The 20,475-nt window shown below is 40.3% G+C and overlaps 2 protein-coding genes across 6 annotated transcripts in view; one reads left to right on the forward strand and one right to left on the reverse strand.

Moving 5' to 3' along the window:
- The window catches only part of LOC127531636 (amine sulfotransferase-like), a 64,092-nt gene extending 63,276 nt beyond the window's left edge, over positions 1 to 816 (forward strand). For all 3 annotated transcript variants that reach the window (XM_051941350.1, XM_051941352.1, XM_051941351.1), the window contains exons 4-6: positions 203 to 297; positions 387 to 558; positions 634 to 816. In XM_051941350.1, coding sequence (XP_051797310.1) covers positions 203 to 297; positions 387 to 558; positions 634 to 743 — 377 coding nt within the window. In that variant the 3' untranslated portion in view covers positions 744 to 816. The remainder of the gene's footprint in view (positions 1 to 202; positions 298 to 386; positions 559 to 633) is intronic.
- The window catches only part of eif3d (eukaryotic translation initiation factor 3, subunit D), a 67,514-nt gene extending 57,546 nt beyond the window's left edge, over positions 1 to 9,968 (reverse strand). For 2 of the 3 annotated variants that reach the window (XM_051941343.1, XM_051941344.1), the window contains exons 1-15: positions 9,827 to 9,968; positions 8,598 to 8,723; positions 6,855 to 6,900; positions 6,368 to 6,504; positions 6,190 to 6,275; positions 6,002 to 6,074; positions 5,286 to 5,407; positions 5,066 to 5,198; positions 4,833 to 4,980; positions 3,956 to 4,086; positions 3,744 to 3,829; positions 3,506 to 3,635; positions 2,574 to 2,716; positions 1,922 to 2,114; positions 1,738 to 1,831 (exon numbers count right to left, since the gene is read on the reverse strand). In XM_051941343.1, coding sequence (XP_051797303.1) covers positions 1,738 to 1,831; positions 1,922 to 2,114; positions 2,574 to 2,716; positions 3,506 to 3,635; positions 3,744 to 3,829; positions 3,956 to 4,086; positions 4,833 to 4,980; positions 5,066 to 5,198; positions 5,286 to 5,407; positions 6,002 to 6,074; positions 6,190 to 6,275; positions 6,368 to 6,504; positions 6,855 to 6,900; positions 8,598 to 8,720 — 1,645 coding nt within the window. In that variant the 5' untranslated portion in view covers positions 8,721 to 8,723; positions 9,827 to 9,968. Of the gene's footprint in view, positions 1 to 1,433; positions 1,547 to 1,737; positions 1,832 to 1,921; positions 2,115 to 2,573; positions 2,717 to 3,505; positions 3,636 to 3,743; positions 3,830 to 3,955; positions 4,087 to 4,832; positions 4,981 to 5,065; positions 5,199 to 5,285; positions 5,408 to 6,001; positions 6,075 to 6,189; positions 6,276 to 6,367; positions 6,505 to 6,854; positions 6,901 to 8,597; positions 8,724 to 9,826 lie in introns of those variants that run through there. The other variant, XM_051941342.1, reaches the window with a different exon arrangement.
- Between the last annotated feature and the right edge of the window lie 10,507 nt (positions 9,969 to 20,475).

The raw sequence follows: 20,475 nt of genomic DNA on the forward strand, positions 1-20,475 counted from the left end.
AAGTTTTGTGGCAACTTTTGCCAATTGTAAATAAAGATGATGAAAGTTTTTGAAATTGATTTCATGGTGACTATGAATGACAAGAAGTTTCAATTGTTGCTGCAGTTGTGCTGCTAGCATGACTGAAACTTTATGTAGGAGCAAAGCTACTTCGTTTTAAATGAAAATATAAACTCACTGGATGGTCTATGCTCTTCTACAGTCTTGGGATCTTCCTGGTTTGACCACATCAGGGTGTGGCATTCAAACAAAGACCAGTACAACATCCTTTTCCTCACCTATGAGGACATGATTTTGGTGAGATTTTTTTCTCCTTCAGGTTGTTCATTTATAGTCAGCTATTTATCAGTTTAAGATATTTTTTTCTCTGTTGCTTTCTATTTCAGGACCTGAAGGGAGCAGTGCAGAAGATCTGCAGTTTCTTAGGGAAGAACCTGAGTGAAGCTGCCATCGAGCAGGTTGTGGAAAAATCTACATTTAAGAACATGAAGAAAGACTTGAAGGCCAACTACGAATTTTTGCCAGAGGAGAGGATGAGTGGAAAATTCATGCGCAAAGGTAACGTGACTAAACTGCAGCTCCTGAGCAGAAGCATGTAGACAGATGTCAGGTTAACTATAGCTTTGATTACAGGTCAGATTGGCGACTGGAAAAATACGTTTACTGTGGAACAGAGCGAACGAGTCGACCGGCTGATTCAGGAGAGACTCGGTGATCTGAATCTGAAGTTGATCTGGGAGTGAACAGAGCAGTCGCAGCAGGGAAGAGGACGTTTGACTTCATGAATCTCACACTTCAGAACCTTTTACAATGCAGGCATCACACTTTGATTATGCTACTTTTTTAGCGTGAAATACTTATGAAGATGATAAGTTTAGCTGGACCTCCAGTGATCAACTTTCAGGTGCATACCGCCACCTACTGTGCTGGAGCATGTAGAGCAGGATCCAGGAGCTGATTGGCTGATTTTGATTGGCTACTCACCACTTTATTTTCCTCAAGGGTTGTTGAAGTCCAATGTTGATTCCAACGAGGACAAATCCTAGATGATGACATTACGAGTTGCACGTTTTCAATAGTTTCAAACGTACCCACGATTATTTGTGACCAAACATGCATGCAGTGAGATCTGCAGGAACTGTTGGTACTGCATGTGTTATTTGTCGAGTATAATCGCAGACATCAATAACTACTGGAAGCATGTAAAGCAAAATCTAGACTTCTCCCTTGTTTTAAACAACCAGCAACCCCTGAATGTGATGAAATTGTGAGCAACAAGGAAAAGCATCAACTATGCATTGAATCTGAAGCAAACTGCTGGATCCTGTTTTATGTACTCCTGTACAGTATGCAGCCAAAGCAACATTTAGACCAAACAGTTTCCTGTTTTCTTTGTTTGCCTTTCATCTCATACAAAGAGCCTTTACAAGCAGTTGTCCAATCAAGTGTCTTTATTAACTGTCAAAAGGAATTTCATTGTGTTTCATGTGTACGTTGAAGGCTGCTTTGGTCACTGAAGCCGACTCCACACTTCAATTCTCTTCATCTGAAATGAGAACAGGGAAGAGAAACCGGTTTAGCAAACAGGAATAATGTGGAGCGGTACATAATGTTTGTACTCGGACTGGGACTTTAACACGTTAATTTTGATTAATTAATTACAGATAGCAGCTTGGACAAAAGCGTAATTGTGTTCAAATTATACAACTATTGCACTGCGCTGATAAGTCAACGTACCTTCTTCCTCCTCGTCCTCTTCATCCTCCTCTTCTTCCTCCTCCTCATCTGAGCTGAAGGTCCCATCAGGGAGGCTGTACACCCGGATCACTTGCTGTTGACAACAAACGGAGAGAGTCGACCCCTCAGTTCCAACATCTCACCGCCGGCTCTTCTGTTAAATGTGTACTGCGTGTCTGCTCACCTTGTTGGGGTCCTTCAGGATGAGGTACTTGCCCTCGTCCAGCTTGCGGCAGATGTCGATGACGCAGCGGAGGATTCCCCAGGCGTTCTCCATGCTCAGGTTGATCTGGCTGGCGAACTCGTTGGGTTTGAACTGCTGGGTGCCCAGGATGACGTGGCGAGCCGAGTCCTTCACGTGGTACCGAGACACGTACCTGCAGAACGCGGCGATATAATGACAGCTGGTCTGAGCTTCCCTTGTTTAATAAACTGCAGCACTGCTAGAACGGTTTCTTATTGTCTCTGTTCCTCCTCATAACAGGCACAATGTCCATTATTCACTTCAAGGTCATCAGTTTGTATTACAGCTGAGTGGTTTCCAGCCAAAATGAAGACAACTTCCTGAAGCACTATAGACATTTTTGTGAAGGATGAATTTGCTAGCAGTAGTTTCACATGCAGGCTCAGTAACAAACAGATCTACCTCTCTACAATGGTCTCACCTACACCTTTAAGTTACGATTTACTGTCGGATTGTTATTCTAGAAAGATGAACCTGGTAAACATTAATATAAGTGCACATCTCTAAATGTAAAATCTCTGTGGCTAAAGCTCAAGTTATGCTGCTTCCCTCCACACACAGTGCAACAGATTCGGTTATTCCCACCGCTCACCCCAGCTTTAGGTACTCGGATCCAGCCAGCATGGCGCAGCAGGTCCAGCGGGCCAGTTTGTAGCTGTTGTTCTTCAGCTCAGTGGCCAGAACGGCTCCTCTCTGGGAGTCCAGCTTCTGACGCCAGTCCACTCCGTTACAGTACTGATGACGAAACACAACAGAGCAACTGAAGCAGGAGGTAATCATACTGAAGAAAATGATTCCACCTCGTCTGCACATTTTTTTCCGGGACAGAGCAGCTTTTCCAGTTAGTCATCAAGTCTAATAGAAATTTTTCCAAAACATAAAAAGGACTGACAAATTGGGTTCTGATTTTTTTTGTATTATTGTGATTTCCACAATCTCCTGAAAACATAAATTTGAGTTCAATCTTCCCGTCTTGAAAGCATCAGGACCTGGACATCCTGGGTGTGTTTTTTTGCAGTTACTACTCTATTGTAAACAAAGGTCTGCAGATACTTCACCGGCATTTACAGAGCAAAATGTAGGGGTCAAAAATTCACTTTGAGTTCGTGACTCCCTCTCACGCAAACAAAGACACAGATACGGCTCGCTGGATATTTTGCCTCACATTTTTTGACATGCCATCTAGAAACACATTTAAAAATAAACTTATTGCGAGGATTGCAACTTCATTTACTTCATAAATGAATCAAATGTTTGCTAATCTGAAGGTGACGTACTAAAATGTGTCCATTTATTAAAACACAAGTCAACAAAACACAAGTATTGACTTCACAATGACATACAACAAAAATAGGAACTTTTTTTGAAAAAAATAGCTGCAAATGTTGGGCTTTCCCTGCTATTTCTGTATTGAAAATTATGAAGAAAATCAACTTCAAATCAAAACAGCTGCACACATTTTTTCTAGGGATCAACGAACCGATCGAGCTCTTGTGAAATTCTCCCAATAAACCCGCTTCTTACCCTGGAGTCCCATTCGTTGAGAGTCTTGACGTTGATGAAGGAAACCTCTCCGTTGGCTCCGGTCATCACTCCATCGTGCTCACAGCGGACGATCAGATCAATGTCGTCTCCGAGCTTCCAGTGGCGGTACCTGGAAGAAAAAGAGAAACCAGAGACAGAGCAGTTAGTACATGCAGTAATGTTAGTGTGGAGGTGCAGGCGGTAAAGTTAACGGACATCAGAGGAAACCAGCGTGTACCTGTAGGCTACAGACGCCACCTCACTCTTGTCCATGTCCTCCTCCACAAATGGGTTGCTGTTGGGGAACTTGTAGCGCTCTCCACCCTGAAGGGAAAAAAAAAGACACAATCATGACATATATTCAGCAAACGATTGAGACTAACTTAGCTGAACACAGGAAATAGAAACAGACAGTATATTTCGGTTCTGTGGGGCTTTAAATGATCTCACCAGGCGTAAACACTGCTGGCTGAAGTTGTGGTTGATGTAAGTTGCCTCCATCGCCAGGTTGCGAGGAGAGTTGAAGGAGTTGCCCTCATCCTGCGGAGGCTCGTTGGCAGTCTCGCTTACAGTCAGCAAATCTGAGGAGAACAAGTGTTCAGAGTTTAAAAAAGAACAACAGCAGCTAAGCCAACTGTAAAGCTATAAGACTGTAAGTTCACTGCTGATAGTTGATTTAAGGTGATTCTAAATACACTGCAGGTTTATTTCATTCATTTTTAGATTCTTACAAGGAAAACACCCGTTTCTCTCTGACAATATCAGGACGCTAGAAAGAAATCTAGATTTGCGTTCTAGCGTCCTGAGATTTGGATACAGACCACAACAAAGAGCGATCGCCAGGTAATATGGAGGTTTTCGTTCACTTCTCATCTCTAGTATGTTGTGGGACATTCATTGAGACTATCTGAGCCGGTCAGTGTGGGGGAAAAAAGCACGTTAGGGCGGACTTTGATGCGGAGGGGCCAGTTGCCCCATACTTTTCGCTAGCCGAGCTGCTAAGCTGCCTGCCTGGCTAAATACTGGAGCTATGTCGAAAATTCATTTCTCCATCACTCACATGTATGAAATTACATATGGAAACAGACCCCAGGTTGAAAAAAACCGAAGTTTCCCTTTCATGTCTCTCAAACTCTCTCCTCTCACATCCTAAAACATGTCTGGGGTTGTGATGGCTGACTCTGTGTGCACAAAATACTTCAAAATAAACATAATTAGGACTTCAGATTTGATGAGCTTGGATTATTCTCATCAAAATTCTTAAATCAGGACTGAAATGTTTTTGTGACACCATCCCCTGGTGTCAGCAGATCTCTCAAAGCCTCACCAAAGTCAGAGTTGTCTCTCTTGTCGAAGAACAGCTTGTTGCCGACTCTCTGCACGATGATGTCCCAGGAGTTGACTGAGCGCGTGCAACACATCAAGGTGGCCAAGATGGCATCGGTGGCAAACACGTTACCCTGAGTCTTAGCCAACTGGAGGAGAAACAAAGTACGTTTATGAGAAAGCTCCTGAACAAAACGTTTTGGGACTGGAAGTTCCAAAAGAAGAAGTTCCCACCTTGCGGATGACGGGATCGTCGGTGGTTGTAACAGTGTGGAAAATCCTCTTGATGCTCTTCAGCTGCTTCTCGTTGCGGGTGGTGATTCGATCGAACGCCTTGTCGTAGTACTCCAGAGCTCCGCAGCACTCACTGCAGGAGGCGACAAACAAAATATTCATCATTATCCGCATGCCTCCTCTAATGACTGACGGCAAACTGCAGTTTATCTTCACCTACATGTCAACAGGATCAGCCACCTCCATGTATCTCATCTTCATCAGTCGTGGGAAATCCATCTCCTCCTTCACCTCCCAGTCGCTCCTCACCTCCACAGACGAGTCTCTGGGCTTCAGCTGGGCCTTAATGAGCAGACGTGGAGGCAAAAACACTTTTAATAACTTTTCATTTATGTTTTAAAATGCTTGGATAAGGAACTACTTCTGATATTATCTTCCACAGGAGATGCAGGAATGTTTACAGATCCATTTTGTTTGGAAGAATCATCTGCTTCATAAAATTGATACTATCTGAAGGCAGATGTCATTTTTATATTTAGTAACCAAGGGCTGGGAATTACATCTGCTTATATTATTATTTACTGGCCTGTGTTGCAAGAAACTAGACTTAAACTAAACTTAAATAAAATCTCCACCATGCTCATATGCCAGATATGTTTTCTATTTACACATCAAACAGAATTGTACTGCTGTGACCTTGAGAAGTCCATGGTGAAGTTAAATGCTTCATATCTCTTTAAAAGAATCTAAAACTCTTCTGTATTACCTCATCCATCACGTATCACAAAAGAAATCTTCACATTGTCACATCCAACTGAGACATCTTTTGGCATTTTTGTATGAAAACGGAATTAATTCAAAACAGATGTGATCTTTTCCTGTTGAACACCAATTCAAAGAATTAATTATCAATAACAAGAACTAGCTGACAAATACCTGGGATTTTTGGTCCCACTTCTGACGGACACCAAACTGCTTTTGGAACTTCTTCTGCAGCCGCATACGATCCCTGAAAAGACAAAAACATAAGTTTAAACCTTACAGTCTCACCAGCTTAAAGCACAAAAGCAAACAAACAAACAAAAAAGACAGCTAAAACTAGACATTTCTTCAGGATCTCTCACCTCTCCTTCTGCTTGGCGCTCTTGGGGAGCGTCTGCATGTTGAACTGGGTCAGGTTCCTGCGGTCCTTGTCCCTGCGCAGATTCCTCTGTGGAAACAAACATCCTGTTACTGCTCTGCTGAAAACACGATGCAGCGGTCACATTTAATCTCTGCTTGCTCGGTGACGATCTCTCCCACCTGAGCAAACCTCATGCGGTTCCTCTGGTACGCAGTCTTCTGAGTCTTGGCGGTGTCCACCAGCTGGAAGCTCGTCTCGTCCTCCTCGTGGAAGTAGGCGTACTGACTGCCGCCTCCGAACTGAGAGGAATACTTATCTGAAGACAAAACACACACAGAACTGCTTAAGAAATCAAAGTGGAACCATTAAGCAATCTGTGTTTCATTTATTTGATCGATTAATGATGTCTGACAGATTTCAAAGCACGTGTCGTTCTGATTTACTGCTCAGCACATTTAATCCTATGTTCACAAATGGGTTTAAGGTCAAATTTCTCTGTCTGATAGATCCTAAATATAGAAGCTATTATCTTTCACCATGTTGAGAAATTATGAGTGATTCACATGACAATTAGTGGCATTCAAGTACAGTATCTTCAAGCTCCCTCTGTCTTTTTAAGTAAAATAATAATAAACTAGGAACATCTTCAACAGTTGTTTTACTCACTTGTGTATCTCTTGTCTTGGTAAGTAGCTCCAGTCCAGTCAGCAACCTGTCAGACAGACGACACAATGTAAGGAAACAAACCCAAGACAACACGGTTACTTCAGAGGAGAATACAGCGCCTTGTGAAAGTATTCGGCCCCCTTGAACTTTTCAACCTTTCGCCACATTTCAGGCTTCAAACATAAAGATATAAAATTTTAATTTTTTGTCAAGAATCAACAACAAGTGGGACACAATCGTGAAGTGGAACGAAATTTATTGGATATTTTAAATTTTTTTTAACAAATATAAACCTGAAAAGTGGGGCGTGCAATATTATTCGGCCCCCTTGCATTAATACTTTGTAGCGCCACCTTTTGCTGCAATTACAGCTGCAAGTCGCTTGGGGTATGTCTCTATCAGTTTTGCACATCGAGAGACTGAAATTCTTGCCCATTCTTCCTTGCAAAACAGCTCAAGCTCAGTGAGGTTGGATGGAGAGCGTTTGTGAACAGCAGTCTTCAGCTCTGCCCACAGATTCTCCATTGGATTCAGGTCTAGACTTTGACTTGGACATTCTAACACCTGGATACGTTTATTGGTGAACCATTCCATTGTAGATTTGGCTTTATGTTTTGGATCATTGTCCTGTTGGAAGATAAATCTCCATCCCAGTCTCAGGTCTTTTGCAGACTCCAACAGGTTTTCTTCCAGAATGGTCCTGTATTTGGCTCCATTCATCTTCCATCAATTTTAACCATCTTCCCTGTCCCTGCTGAAGAAAAGCAGGCCCAAACCATGAGGCTGCACCACCATGTTTGACAGTGGGGATGGTGTGTTCAGGGTGATGCGCTGTGTTGCTTTTACGCCAAACATATCGTTTTGCATTGTGGCCAAAAAGTTCCATTTTGGTTTCATCTGACCAGAGCACCTTCTTCCACATGTTTGGTGTGTCTCCCAGGTGGCTTGTGGCAAACTTCAAACCAGACTTTTTATGGATATCTTTGAGAAATGGCTTTCTTCTTGCCACTCTTCCATAAAGGCCAGATTTGTGCAGTGTATGACTGATTGTTGTCCTATGGACAGACTCTCCCACCTCAGCTGTAGCTCTCTGCAGTTCATCCAGAGTGATCATGGGCCTCTTGGCTGCATCTCTGATCAGTCTTCACCTTGTTCGAGGTGAAAGTTTAGAGGGACGGCCGGGTCTTGGTGGATTTGCAGTGGTCTGATACTCCTTCCATTTCAATATGATTGCTTGTACAGCTTGGGAAAAGCTTGGGAAATCTTTTTGTATCCAAATCCGGCTTTAAACTTCTCCACAACAGTATCTGGGACCTGCCTGGTGTGTTCCTTGGTCTTCATGATGCTCTCTGCACTTTAAACAGAACCCTGAGACTATCACAGAGCAGGTGCATTTATACGGAGACTTGATTACACACAGGTGGATTCTATTTATCATCATCAGTCATTTAGGACAACATTGGATCATTCACAGATCCTCACTGAACTTCTGGAGTGAGTTTGCTGCACTGAAAGTAAGGGGCCGAATAATATTGCACACCCACTTTCAGGTTTTTATTTGTTAAAAAAGTTTAAAATATCCAATAAATTTCGTTCCACTTCACGATTGTGTCCCACTTGTTGATTCTTGACAAAAAATTAAAATTTTATATCTTTATGTTTGAAGCCTGAATGTGGCGAAAGGTTGAAAAGTTCAAGGGGGCCGAATACTTTCACAAGGAACTGTATATGTGACGGACCAACCTTTCCCAGACGGTCCCCTTTGCTGAAAGGCTGGTAGGGCATGTCTTTGAACTTCTCTGGGACCGCACACGGACCCCATCCGGATGGATTGTCCTGGATCACTGGGGCGTGAAACTTCGCCATGACCTGAGATCAGAGTGAAAAAGACCAAACATTAAAAACCTACTACATTCTGATGCAGCTAATTCACAGTGTAAAAGTTTGAGCGAAAGAGATTACATTTAGCCCAAACATGCACAGGGTCTCAGGCAGTGAGCAGCACTGATTTCTCCAGCAATGCACTAAAAGAATAGGCACTGATCAGCTTGCGCAGTGGGCTAGTCATCATTGACCCCTGAACAACATGCTGGTGCAACTCCACATTCTCAGGTTTTAATCATCTTCTATTTGACACATCAGAAATAACATATCTTTACCATGACTTCCCAGGAAAATCATAACACCTTAATCTATACATAAAATATGATATCTGTGACTCCCAAAGCCAAAAATGGCATCCTCATTTGTCCTATTTTGTCACAGTATCGGAAAATATTCACATTTCAGAAGGTGGAATCCTGTGCCAAAACTTGACGGTCATTTTAGTTTAATCTGTGTAACATCCTTAATTAGAAGAACAGCAACATGAAATATAATGTTAATTAACTTGGGCCGGTTTGTGTTGCTATATGTTTCAGTAATCACCCTCTAATTTGGGACTTTCTACAAATAAAATTGAGACTCAATGTGCTTTCAGATGCGTTAACTCGTAAGACTCTGCACTAAAAATGCTTCTTAGTGGGTTTGCATGTCCGTTCATGAGACAACTACAGCATATGTAGATATTAATCAGCATCTCAGGGACAGGCGGCTCCGTCTAACATCTGGGACACCGGCTTACATTACCACAGTGTTAACGTCACTACAATAGCCTGAGACGCTGGGGATATCTCAAGATTCCTGCCAGCGACACAAATCCGACTGGCTGGGATTCAGCAGTGATGTTATTCAAAAGGCAAACCAAAGGTGGACTAACTGAATTGTGGACTTGATTGCTGGTGTGATTCCTTCAGCTAATGGAGGCTAAAATGCTAACGCCACTCATGCTGCCAGGTGGCCGCGTTAGCATGGCTAAGCTAACTGGGTGGAAAGCCTCACACTCGGACACAAGTTTCTCTACGATTTAGTTCAAAACACGAGTAAAAACAGGCACTTTTCATAACGTGTACATATTTTTGCTCTAATCTTACCGTGACTGATGCGACACACTGGAAGCCTTTTAAATGAAACGGTCTTCAAGCGATGAGAAGCCCGACGGGGCGCCGGGACGAAAGGAAGTGGCGCTGTACCGTAAAGCGGACAGTTTTTCCTGCCGTATTTTTTTGAAAACTGCCGTAAACAGAGAGCTGCGAGTTACAGTCGTTAGCAATGACGTATATATATTGTCATTGGTCGTTACAGTCAATAGACAGAATCTAGTGTAGTCTGACCACACTGCAGTTATAATAGATATATAGAAATTATATATACTCAGCACACTTACATGAGTCATGTTTCAAAAGTTTTTTTTAGGGATTCAGCTGAGTGCTCGAGTTGACATATTAAAAATATTAGAAGACAAAAACATTGTTTTAGAAGACAGAAACAAGAAATTGCTATGGTTTTAAGTGTTTCATACATAATTGAAAACAAACCACACATATTTGTGTTCATATGTATAGCAGAAATAATATGCTAACGAAACAAATAAAGTAAGTTCACTAAAATGTAATTGTTTAAAATAGACTAAAGATCTTCGTAAATATCTCGTGCCTCTTGCTCACAGCATTGAATGTGTATGCCACTCGTTTAACTTGTCATTTCTTGCAGTTCGTCATTGTCGCCACAAGAGGGCAGTGAACACCCGCAATCCTACATGAACGACTGCTGTCAACTCCGCTGATATCAGTAAAATGTAATTAAACAGCAGTAAATTTTGCTGTTTAAAGTGCAAAAATAGTCGTTAAAAATCACAGTAACACTGAACAATGTATTTAACAGTTATTTAAGTGACATTAGCGCCACTTGTTGGCGACCAAGTTGAATGTAGTGTTGTAGTGTCAAAGTGTCCATTGGAGGGCAGTAAAACTCCACATTAACCATTATCAGCACTCCATCTGTACCGGTACTTCAGGTAAAGAATAAAGAATAAATGTCTTTCTTTTTGACAAAAAACATTTCAACCATGATCAGGACCAGCTGTTGACAAACTGCAACAGCACCTACAACCTGTAAAAAGCCTCCCCAGTGCCATAGCCTATGTTTCTGAAGTTACATTTATACTTCTATTTTTTAAGTTCTCTACTATAGTTGTACGTTATTTACTCCTTTTGAGAGAAGGCATGTATTTGCCAGTATCTGCAAGACTAAAAGTCAGATTTTTCCCCCGACATTATTTTTTAACAACAGAAATAGTTTGAATAAGCCGAATTTGTTTTACTATTTTTCCCTGTTTGACTGCATCTGCAACACAAGATTATCGGTGGTTATTCTGATGTCTTATTTGGGAATAAGAAGTATAATTCTTATTTTTACCCAAGCACTTTTGGAAATGCTTATTTTGTGCACATATAGTGGTTTAACATGTTCACCACAAGAAAGAAAGTAAAGAAAATGTTAACTAGACTGCTGAATATGCATATCTTCATCCATCCATCCATTCATCCATCCATCCATTCTCTATACTCCGCTTTATCCTCACTAGGGTCGCGGGGGGTGCTGGAGCCTATCCCAGCTGACTCGGGCGAAGGACAGGTCACCAGTCTGTCGCAGGGCTACATATACAGACAAACAATCACTCTCGCATTCACATGCATATCTTAATTTAAAAATAAAGTAAATGTTAAATCTGTGTTCATTTCCTGACAAAAACATTTTAAAGTGTCAATAATTCACCACCACCACCACAACAAAAACTTCCAGATTGTTAAAAATCGGTGGAGCTATTCAGTGAAATGCAAATTTAAGTTCAGTTTGAGCAACTTGTATTCATATTTTGAGCTACTTTCTACTTTTTAGAAAGATGTGTTGCACTGTATGCTGAACTGTATTTATCTGAGAGCTGGAGTTCAGGGTTATTTGCAGATTAGAAAAGTTTTTACACAAAATAGCAAATAAAAATGATAATACAGCACATTGTGATTTGGAGTTTTTTTTTTTTATTGTATGTTTACTTCTCCCACCACTAGCACAGCATTACTGGTTCAAAAAATAGACAAGATCTTTCCACTTTATCATTATTTCTTAAATTTATTATATTTTGGATGCATATATATTTTTAGGGTGTGTTAATATTGCCTTATACAGTTTATTTTTAATGTTATATGGAAAGCGCTAAACTGATTTTCATTGTTTTCTGTAACAGTGACCATAAAGATCTATTCTATTCTTATTATAAGTCTTGGCTGTAACTATGCAGCTTGCCTCATCTTCTGTTTTCCTTTCCTTCTATTTATTTTGCAGATATCAAGAATCATTCAAGTTTCATTTCATTATCAGTCCGACGTGTCTTAATTTGCCTTTTAAATGTTTGAGTTACACACTTAATTAGGCAGCATATACACTTCAATCTTACAGAGTTGTGTCAAAAGAGCTATAGAAATGTAAATCAGCACCTCTGAGGCCTCAAGTGTGTTTTCTGAACAAATCCCTCGATCCAATTAAAGCTGCAAGCAGCGATGGAAAAGTCCTCACATCTTCGCTGGTTGGCGAATCCACGCATGTCCACCAGGTGGCGTTGCGACTGATTGATGTCATCAGGACGGGACTCTGATCATACATTTCAGGCAGATTGGAGCATGTTCAGGAGAGTTAGACACCACTTCCTGTTTCATGGCGAAGGATCGATATTTTGGGTAGTCGCCATGGGCACACCCTGGGGTAAAACATGAAATGGTTTACCAATCCTGATATGCGTGTTAATTTTGGTGAGCTTTTAAGCATTTTTAACCTGTCAAAAAGTACTTTGTTTGTCACACGGCAAAGATGCGTTGCCATGGCAACAGCGTTTTATGAATCGTCAAAATCTTCACATTGTGGCATCATCTAGGTATGAACACTGATCTGCCAAATTTGTAGAATGATATGACAAAGTATCGGGCAATGGGACGTGCAAATGTAATGACAAGAACTTCCTGTTGCCAGTAGGTGGCGCTATAAGTATTTCTAAATTCACGAGTGTGGATGTGTTCAGACCCAGACTGATGTCCATCATATGAAGCTTTGTCCAGATTGGACCACGTGCGCTATGGAGCCATTTTGCCACATGTACGCAACTCCTATAAAATATCAAATTTTTCGCCAGTCCTAAAGTGCATGCAAAGCTTGATGTGTTTTGGGGTATGTTTGGGCCCCAAAGTGGAGTTTGAAAAGATGGGAAAAGAGTGAAGAAGAAAAAACCCCTAGGGTTTCAATAGGGTCCTTCATCACCGTCGGTGCTTGGACCCTAATTAAGACGTTTCAGGTCAGAAATCTGATGAACACACATCACTTTGTGTGTCTCGGTGAGAGACGCCTGTCAGGTCCACACAGGGGAGATGTTTCCTTTGTCCTGCTCAGGCATCAATCAGCTGATGAACGTTTGCACATCTGGCTGTTTCCTCATCACACATCATTCGATGATGAAACTCTGACGGTAACAGAAGCAGCTCCACACTCAGTTCTTGCATCACTGCTGGCAGCTGGACTCACATCAAACTGTCGTCGTTCAGTTCTGGAGCAGCAGATGGTCGATGCACTGAGCGCTTTTTTTATTATGGATCTAAACATGAATACGACTGAGACTGATTATTTCTGTAGTCACAGAAATGATCACAAAAAAATTTATGAACAAAACTGAAAAAAAAAGAGAAACTATTAAAAGAAATGATCACGCAACAGTCAGGAAACAACCACAAAACATGAAAATGATGATCAAGAGGTGTGAAACAACCAGACACTGACAATAAATACAGGAAAAACCCCACTGTGAAATCAAAATGAATACAGTCACAAAGTGATTAAAAAGCGACAGAAAAGCAACTCAAAAGGACACACGTTATGACACAAAATAAACGATGCATAATGACCACATACATGCAGAACAACCACAAAGCAACACAAAATGAACAAAAGAGACTCAAAATGACTAAAAAAGTGACACATAATCACCACAGACACCCAAAATGAATGTGAAATGAAATGAAATGTCTGTTAGTGGAATGGGCACATATGTCTGGTTAAAGGTGAAGTCAGAGCTTGAGTCTGCTTTAATCGGCTGAACTTAGGACTTGAATTTTGCCCGTCACATTCGCTTCTACAGAATTAAGAGGTCGATCTGTGGACACAATCACAATGTTGAAAATACAGCTGTCGTTGTGAAATTGTAATGTGCAGATAACAGTTTCACACAGCCTCCACAGTGATTAAGCCTCATGTTGTCCTGAAAAACTGGCCCGTTTTAAAGTTTGAAAAAAAAAGAAAATTTACAGTGAAACTTTTGATGTCCACATTTTCAACATTTTTTGGATATCTCTGAACATTTTTTAGAGGAAAAAAGAAATATTAGAAATTTTTCTTAAGAACATTCACAAAAAAATCAACCAAAATCCAGCGAAATTCGCTGGATTTTGGTTGTTGGTGGGTGATGTGAATGTTCTTAAAGAAAATATCAGAAGTTTTACTGATATATATGTAATCACTTTAGATATTTTGGGGATTTTTCGGAAGATTTTTACTCATTTTTTGAAAATATTTAGAAGAAAATTTTTGCCAAATTTGGGGGATTTTTTTTAAAACAAAACTTTTAAGGGACATTTTTAGGAATTATTGGAATTTTCTCATTGAAGGTTTTGCAAATTTTCAGAAATTTGGGGAATTTTCTTTGCAGAATTTTTTTCAGACAAGGAAATATTTTTTTGGTGCCTGTAAATGAGGACAGGAGGGTTAATGTTGTGGAAAAAAGCTTCACATTTTTTGCTTCTGGTTCAAATTCAACAGAAAAACACAGTTTTTGCTGTAACAGACAGAGGAACTCCCACACACTGTCAGCACCGATAGACTCATTAAAGCAAGTTCACAGTTAATGAAGTCAGGATAGGATCACCAGCTGAGACGTTGATGAGTTATGAAGATGGACACATTTTAATTGCTGCACAGTTTGGTTTATTATAGCTATAAATACTGCAAAATAAACAACTTCTTCTCCTCTCAGGTGCTTCACAAATGCATGCGAGGCTCATAAAGGACATTAACTGCATCTGAATAGCGTCAGCTGCTTCTGGACAAGTTCATGTTGCAGAACTCACGCCTTGCTCTGATCTGTGATAATGGTTAGGTCATCACGTGCTAATTAAATTCCTTCATGAGCAGAATGTGCAGCCTTCCCAAACACATTCTCATCATGCAGTTGAATGCTTTCTCCTTTGATTCATTTGAAAGAAAAATCTGCAATTAAACCACAATTTTCAGAGAAAAAAAAAACCCTGGAAAGATCTGAGGAAAGTCTGGAAAAAGTACTGAATTTTGTCTGGACAAGTAGAAATAATAGTGGTTTTTAGTGTGTGTGTGTGTGTGTGTGTGTGTGTGTGTGTGTGTGTGTGTGTGTGTGTGTGTGTGTGTGTGTGTGTGTGTGTGTGTGTGTGTGTGTGAAGAAAAGTAGCAAGCAACATTTGTGTCGTTTATTAGTGACCTCAACCTCAAGGAGCCACATGATGACCAAAACAGAGATGCACACACGACCACAAAAGGTTGTTAAGGTGTTAAGCGGCTTGCATTTGATCACAAAGAGACACACAACAGCTACAAAGACACTCAAAGTAACCTTGAAGAGACTGACGACTGCAGTAAGATGTAAAATAACTGACAAACAAAAAGACACAAAAAGACACAAAATGAACAGAGACACAGTATGACCACAAAAAGATTGACGACAGAAGAAAAAATAATCTCGGAAAGAAAATGACGACAAAGACAAAAATATATCTCAGAAAGACTTAAAATTACTACGAAGACACGCAAAATGACACGGAGACACTAAATTTCCACAAAGACACAAAATGAACACAAATACTTGAAATGATCACAAAGAGATGCAAAATAACCATAAAAACCCAATATGATTGAAAAAGGACCCCAAATGGCTGTAAATAGACAAAAAGAACCACAAAGAGACTCAAAATGACCATAAAGAGACACAAAATGATCATAAAGAGACAACAACATGACCACAAAGACCGAACATGATTACAAATTATTATGGTTTGGATGTAAGGATTTAAGTGTTGGGTTGGCTTACACTCACATAAACATACACAAACTGCTCATTCTTTGTTGTGCCTCATTAAAGGTTTAACTTTACTGTCTGTGCTGGGTTTGAGTTTATTTTTATTGGTGTGATGTATAAAAGAAAAAAAAAAGATTGTAACAGTAAGAATTTTTAAGTCAGTTGTACATTTAAAGAGTTTCAAAAACAAAATGGAGAGAAGATAAAAATAATCAGCAGTTGAGATTTCTGAACACGGACCTTGCTCTGTTGAAAGACCACGTAAACGTGTTCAGAAAATGGCACAAACAAACTGAGAACAGCTCCACCTGCTGGCTTCAGGAAGGTACATCTGATACAGATGTGTATGCAGAGATGGAAGGGTTTATCACAGATCATAAGTCAAATGGGAGGGACAAAGAGTTAGAAGTCGTGAATCTGTTCAGAGAGCAGGCAGACAGGTTAACGAAGGCTACATGAAAGTATGTTCATAATTTTGCTGTACTTGAAGTGTGTATTATCTGAGAGAATGGTATTGGATTGGGATGAGGAAGAAGAAGAAGACTAAATATTTGATGACTTAGATTGGATGCAAATAATCTCTTGTGTCAATGAAATCCGTCAAGAAAATGAAAAAGGCCTTCAGTTTTCTCCAGCATGAAATAATGTGGTTCAAAATGTGTTTTCAGGACAGCTGGGTCTATATTGGTCCAAGGATGGAGATCCTTGGTGTGATGTTTGGGCTTGACGGAGCTGGAAAAAAACACCTCTCCTGAAGCTGAAACAAGATGAGTTCATGCAACCATTTCAAACCACTGGTTTCAAGGTGGAGACTGTTGAACATAACTTGGATTTCACTTTCTTTCATTCATTTCATTTCATTTAATTTCATTTTATTAATTTCAGGCTCACGACCATTTTTGGTTTGGAGCACAAACATTTACACAACAAAACAAAACAAAACAAAACATGGGGGAGGAAGGTATGAGCTCAGACCTTTGTGGAAACAGTATTGTCCCAACACTCAAGCAGTGGTGTTTGTTATCAACAGCAGTCATGGAGGCCCATTGTGAGCTGGAGAAACTACGAATGGTGAAGGAGGTGTGAGATGTTCCATGGCTCATCTTCGCAAAAATGCAGGATGTTCCCGGTGCTGTGTCTGTGAAGGAGATGATGGAGCTGCTGGACCTCCAAAAACTGTGCCATGGGAGGAGCTGGCACATGCTCACAGCAGGATGAGCCTCCACGAGGGGCTGGATTAGCTCGCTAGAGAGCAGGGGGCCATCAGGGTCCAGGATGTCACCTAAATGGCTGGAATAAGGGTGGTTTGCCTGTATACCCATATCTAAATCTAAACTTAAGAAAAATATAAATGCAACACTTTTGTTTTTGCTCCCATTTTTTATGAGATAAACTCAAAGATCTACATTTTTTTTTTCCACATTCACAATATCACCATTTCTCTCAACATGCTGATTAGACACCATGATTAGTGCACAGGTGTGCCTTAGACTGCCCATGGAGTCTAATCAGCATCTTGATATGGAACACCTGTGAGGTGGGATGGATTATCTCAGCAAAGGAGAAGTGCTCACTATCACAGATTTAGACAGATTTGTGAACAATATTTGAGAGAAATGGTGATATTGTGTATGTGGAAAAACTTTTAGATCTTTGAGTTCATCTCATAAAAAATGGGAGGCAAAAACAAAAGTGTTGCGTTTATATTTTTGTTGAGTGTATATCTATTGATATTCCGTACATGTGTTTCATAGTCATACGTTGTTTTCATTATCCCTATGTATTTAATAAGAGTGTGTGAAGTTTATAAATTGTAATAAACAGCCAGACCGAAGACCAAAGTAATATCTATATTGCATTTTATTCTTATAGGTACTCTGAGTTAGAGTATCTGACAGACTGACAACTTCAGTACAACCTGAACTGAACAAGTTCTTGCTTCCAAAAGCTCTGCTTCACTGTCTGTTCTTTCCAAAATAGAAGTAACTATTCTTATGAGTATTCAGGAGAGATGTAGAGAGGATTTTCATGGTGTTTATTAATAATGGAAACTTCCAAACTACCCACTGGACAAGCAAAAATAATGAAACATTTATGTTAGAGGCTGTAGAATAATCTAACTGGTGAATGAAGACAGCCGGTAGGATTTCTGAAAAGAGTTTTGCCAACTTTATAAAAACTTTTTTATGCATTGAAATCAATTTTCTTACTGCAGAGACAAAGGTTTTATTTTTGGAACCTCTTAAACTGATGATTTTTCTCGTAGAACCACGCTGCACATTTTACCCTAATGGTTTGAACTGATCTCTGACAGTCTGGCGATACCACTGCAGACAAACAAACAGCTCAGAGGGTTTGTGTCCCTTTGAGAAACTCCTCCGGTACTCATATCAGCACCAACACTTCAGCTAAAGTGGAGGTTTATTTGTGAAAGCACCACATAACAAACACTCCCACTCTGCAACCTGGTGTCACAGTGGCATGGACAGAAAAAACATGCATGATCATTTGTAATGTGCAGCAGAGTGATCTGGTTGGACTGAGATATGCAGTCTGTTCATTACAAAATAACAACAGTGAGACTCTAAATGTGCAAGAAGTATGTAAAATGACCCCAAAGAAGTGCAAAAGACCACAAAGACATATAAAATGACAACAAAGAAACACAAAATTACCAAAAATGGACACAAAAGAAGCTCAAAAATGACTACAGACTCAAAGAACCACAAATATTTTAAAAAGTCACGAAGACATGGAAAAATAACCACAAAGAGACACACAGAGATCACAAAGGGGCAGAAAATGAGGACAAAAAGACAGAAAATCACTTCAAAGACATGCAAAAGACAACAAAGAAGCATGGAATGATCAAAAAGGGATACAAAAGGACAAGAAAGAAGCACAAAATGAACACAAAGATAAGTAAATCAACCACAAAGAGACATTAAAGAGACTCAAACTGATCCCAAGAAGACATAAAAATGACCAGAGACACAAACAACAGAGACTCAAAACAACTTCAAAGAGACAACATGGATGCAAAGGGACAAAGCAATAGCAAAAAAAAAAGACCACTAGAAATTGTCAAACGACTGCAAAGATGTAAAAAGCTTGCATGGTTCTTTAAAATGTGCAGCAGAAGAAGCTGGCTGAACTGAGATGTGGGGCTGTTCATTAGGATTACATGTGGACCTTGTTTTGTTCGTCCTCTTGAGCTGATGACACTGTTTTCTCTGGTTTCCATAGTTTCTGCTCCCAAAAAAGAGAGAATAATAGGCTATTAGAGGTAACTGGAGTCTTGGTCCATATTGTATGTGGGGTGAGAGCCTGTGGGCAGAGAGCTTCAGTGAGTCATCGCGATGCCACCAGCAGGGCCCATCAACTGACTATCACCTCGGCCTGGACTGTTGGCACAGGGTGGGGATCACCAGGCGGCTCAGACCGACAATATTTATAGCACGCTCGACACAAACAGCTCACTTGCAGACCCACACAGCTCAACAAATCTCCCCTCTCATCAAACTGCAGGCCCCAGGGGCCTGGCAAATAAAGCACGAGCCCAGCAAATCCCTTTTAATGTGGCTTTAATGATGGTTGCAAGCTCCTCGGTGGGATCGTTGCGGAAGAGTTGAGCGTGGGCGTGTGGGCTGACGAGCAGCCGAGCAACAGCAGCATGATAATACAGAGCAGAGGCAATTGTTAGACTGTATTTACAGCCAGCTCAGGGTGATGTGGCAGGCGTCAGAGTGTGTGGTGTGTTTGTTTTCATGAATGAGAGGCAGGAAGGTGAGATTTTGATGAATGACGGAGCGCTGCTGCCACACTTACTCTGTTTCAACTGCAGATTTATTCAAGTGGTGGAAACATTTGCTCAGGTACAGAGGTACTGAAATAAAACACTTAACTGTCACAGTAAATGCATTTTTGGAGTCAGGAAATCACCTGTACAGTCACTTTATATACAGAGAGGAGAAGAAAAACTGGAACTTGGAACTACTTGAATTTCCCTTGAGATTAATAAAGTATCTATCTAGATCTATCTAGATTTATCTATCTACAGTTGTGCTCATAAGTTTACATACCCTGACAGAATTTGTAAATGTACTCCATTCTTTAATGAAAACATGAATGATCAGAGCAAATACAATTGCATGACATAAATAGCTTTGTCTAACACCAGCCCTAAATGAAAGAAAGTGTTTCCATTAACAACATATTTGCTAAAAAAATAAAAGGACAATATTTCACAAATTTGGCCAGGGTATGTAAACTTATGAGCACAACTGTATCTATCTATCTATCTATGGTTTGGTTTCATGAATGAGAAAACCGTTTATTTAGTTTCAAATCATAAGAGAGGGGATGTAGTTTAAAAAAAAAACAGATATTCTAAGCAACATTTGTGTTTTCTGTGGCCTTCGACAAACACCATTTCTCATAAGCCAGAGCAGAAATTGAAAGAAGGGGGGTTACCAATGAGTGCCTATAAATCTTACAAGTGATCAGTTTAGATCAGGTATGTTCCTTCCTAGGTCACAGTTCACTTGCAGACTTGATCAGGTTGTCCTTAAGGATTTTCCTGCAGGCATTATTCGCTCT

The sequence above is a fragment of the Acanthochromis polyacanthus genome, chromosome 21, assembly GCF_021347895.1.
Source record: "Acanthochromis polyacanthus isolate Apoly-LR-REF ecotype Palm Island chromosome 21, KAUST_Apoly_ChrSc, whole genome shotgun sequence".
NCBI lineage: Eukaryota > Metazoa > Chordata > Actinopteri > Pomacentridae > Acanthochromis > Acanthochromis polyacanthus.